The sequence below is a fragment of the Procambarus clarkii genome, chromosome 39, assembly GCF_040958095.1.
Source record: "Procambarus clarkii isolate CNS0578487 chromosome 39, FALCON_Pclarkii_2.0, whole genome shotgun sequence".
Classification (NCBI taxonomy): domain Eukaryota; kingdom Metazoa; phylum Arthropoda; class Malacostraca; order Decapoda; family Cambaridae; genus Procambarus; species Procambarus clarkii.
This window is the reverse complement of record NC_091188.1, coordinates 40,497,362-40,500,513: the sequence shown is the minus strand read 5'-3', so window position 1 is coordinate 40,500,513 and position 3,152 is coordinate 40,497,362. Positions and strand designations below refer to the sequence as shown.

The 3,152-nt window shown below is 48.3% G+C and overlaps 1 protein-coding gene across 1 annotated transcript; it reads left to right on the top strand.

Annotated features, from left to right (window-relative positions):
- Positions 1-278: 278 nt before the first annotated feature.
- LOC123760421 (uncharacterized) lies at positions 279-1,882 on the top strand. Its single transcript, XM_045746106.1, has 2 exons — positions 279-302; positions 1,349-1,882. Exons 1-2 carry the CDS (start codon positions 279-281, stop codon positions 1,880-1,882), a joined length of 558 nt encoding a protein of 185 aa, XP_045602062.1.
- The last annotated feature ends 1,270 nt before the right edge of the window (positions 1,883-3,152 follow it).

Here is a 3,152-nt window from a genome sequence, read left to right as displayed (position 1 = left end):
GTTCCTTGTCCTCATACCCCAGTTCCTTGTCCTCATATCCCAGTTCCTTGTCCTCATATCCCAGCTCCTTGTCCTCATATCCCAGCTCCTTATCCTGATATCCCAGCTCCTTATCCTCATATCCCAGCTCCTTATCCTCATATCCCAGCCTCTTGTCCTCATATCCCTTCCAAGTGGTATATATATATAATTTACTTGGGGTTTTCTCCCCCAAAATTACCTTACGCTCTTTAAATCCGTTATTACGTTGCTTATACCCACTAAAGTCTTCCATAAACATGGAGCTTAGCTTGGGTCTGGCGGTAAGTTGTTGTTTGTAGCCTTTGCTAGCCTTTGTAAGCCTTTGCTAGCCTTTGTAAGCCTTTGCTAGCCTTTGTAAGCCTTTGCTAGCCTTTGTAAGCCTTTGCTAGCCTTTGTAAGCCTTTAAAGTCTCAAAAAGCTCTGCCTTGTGGTCCTGAGAAGCCGTTTAGCTGATGTTTCTTAATTTTACTTTACATATATAATAATTTTCTATGTATTAAGTTATTCTGATTAAGAGATTTATGATATGAATGACATTTCTATGAATGGAATAGGTTATTTTGAGATGATTTCGGGGCTTTAGTGTCCCCGCGGCCCGGTCCTCGACCAGGCCTCCACCCCCAGGAAGCAGCCCGTGACAGCTGACTAACACCCAGGTACCTATTTACTGCTAGGTAACAGGAGCATAGGGTGAAAGAAACTCTGCCCATTGTTTCTCGTCGGCGCCCGGGATCGAACCCGGGACCACAGGATCACAAGTCCAGCGTGCTGTCCGCTCGGCCGACCGGCTCTCTAGGGAGGCTGGGAGCTCCCTAGGCAACATACAAACAACAGAACAAAAGTTATTTGCCAGAATGTTGGAACTGGCAGACAGAGCCAGCGTGGTGCTGCTACACGCGGAGCCCTGAGGCATGGAGCCAGAGTCACGAAGCAGTTACGCAAGCACTTACGAACGTGTACATCTTTTCTCAATCTTTGGCGGCTTTGTTTACAATTATTAGACAGTTAATGAGCTCCGAAGCACCAGGAGGCTGTTTATAACAATAACAACAGTTGATTGGCAAGTTTTCATGCTTGTAAACTATTTAAAAAATGTCGCCAAAGCCGCCAAAGATTGAGAAAAGATGTACAGGTTCGTAAGTGCTTGCGTAACTGCTTCGTGACTCTGGCCCCAGGCCGTCATTGTGAGAGTTAAAGCCGCCGGAGGAATTTTCACCCAACCTTCTCCAGCTTGTGATGGTGGAGACGGCAGGGTGAAGGCACACAACAGCCGCCGACCCCAACAACAAACACTGGGAATTAAAGCCAAGTGTGCTGCTGAGCTCAGACCCGTCGCCCGTCGACCCGTCGCCCGTCGCCCGTCGCCCCGTCGCCCGTCGCCCGTCGCCCCGTCGCCCGTCGACCCGTCACCCGTCGACCCGTCGCCCGTCGACCCGTCGCCCGTCGCCCCGTCGACCCGTCGACCCGTCGCCCGTCGCCCGTCGACCCGTCGCCCCGTCGACCCGTCGCCCGTCGCCCCGTCGCCCGTCGCCCCGTCGACCCGTCGACCCGTCGCCCGTCGCCCGTCGACCCGTCGCCCGTCGCCCCGTCGCCCGTCGCCCCGTCGCCCGTCGACCCGTCGCCCGTCGCCCCGTCGCCCGTCGACCCGTCGCCCGTCGCCCGTCGCCCCGTCGCCCGTCGACCCATCGCCCGTCGACCCATCGCCCGTCGCCCCGTCGACCCGTCGACCCGTCGCCCCGTCACCCGTCGCCCCGTCGCCCGTCGCCCCGTCGCCCGTCTTAAACAGAAACACAAGTGTTGTTTAACCAGAACAATTGTTCGGGGGTTTTTCTGTACATTCCTCGAGCCGTTTGTCTGCTGATATTTCCGCCCCTATCTCTCCGCCTCTGATAATTCTGCGTCTGTAAGCGCTCTGTAAGCAAATTTGACTCTCTCACGCAGACAATATTAGCCTTTCTGCTTATGCAGCAGACAGGTCTAACAGCTCCCTGTACGTCAACCACGAGGAGCAGCCTGCTCTTGTACAAGCAACTCCACAACACTCTCCTCTCCCTTCTCTTTTACTCTTTTTTTCCGTTCAGGCTTTTCACTAATAATCAACTTACCAAAATAAAAAGCTTTATTTTGTTTCAATGACACCAAAATATATATATAAGCTTTTGATGGATATTATTTTATAATAATTATTTAACAACAAATTTATTTTTATTTTTAAGAAACCAGAGACGCAATATTTTAGCATTTTTTAGGAATATTAAGAACTTTATTATGATAAAGAGTTGACGCGGAGTGTGTATGATGGAGATGCTGAAGATGCTGAAGATGCTGGGATGATGGAGATGCTTATGATGCTGTTGGTCACTGGAGCGTCATGCTGTATATACACAGCGATGTATACCCAGCTTCATGCTGTATATACACCGTGATGTATACCCAGCTTCATGCTGTATATTCACCGTGATGTATACCCAGCTTCATGCTGTATATTCACCGTGATATATACCCAGCTTCATGCTGTATATTCACCGTGATGTATACCCAGCTTCATGCTGTATATACACCGAGATGTATACCCAGCTTCATGCTGTATATACACCGAGATGTATACCCAGCTTCATGCTGTATATACACCGAGATGTATACCCAGCTTCATGCTGTATATACACCGAGATGTATACCCAGCTTCATGCTGTATATACACCGAGATGTATACCCAGCTTCATGCTGTATATACACCGAGCGTTCACTATAGTCCTGCACATGTGTTCCAACTCATCCTCCGAATTGACAGTCCGTTTTAATACTAAGTGTAATAAGTGCATTTCCTGACTATTATACATAGTACATAATTGCACTTATGGGGCTGTTACATTTACCCATCCCCCTCCCCCGATTTAAACCTCCTCGTTTTCTGTTAGGACATTTACAATTTTAAGATGAAATTTTAAAGTTCAGTTGCTGTTAAAGATTCGCTACCTGGAACTAAAAGAACCAAGTAGCACGGGCTATGGTGAGCCCGAAGTGGAGTTCTTTCAGTTGCTATAAACAAGTTTTAAATATTAGGATTTTCTTTTTCACTTTTATTAAACAATAGAGATTTTATACAAAATTTGAAAATATCCTGAGTTACT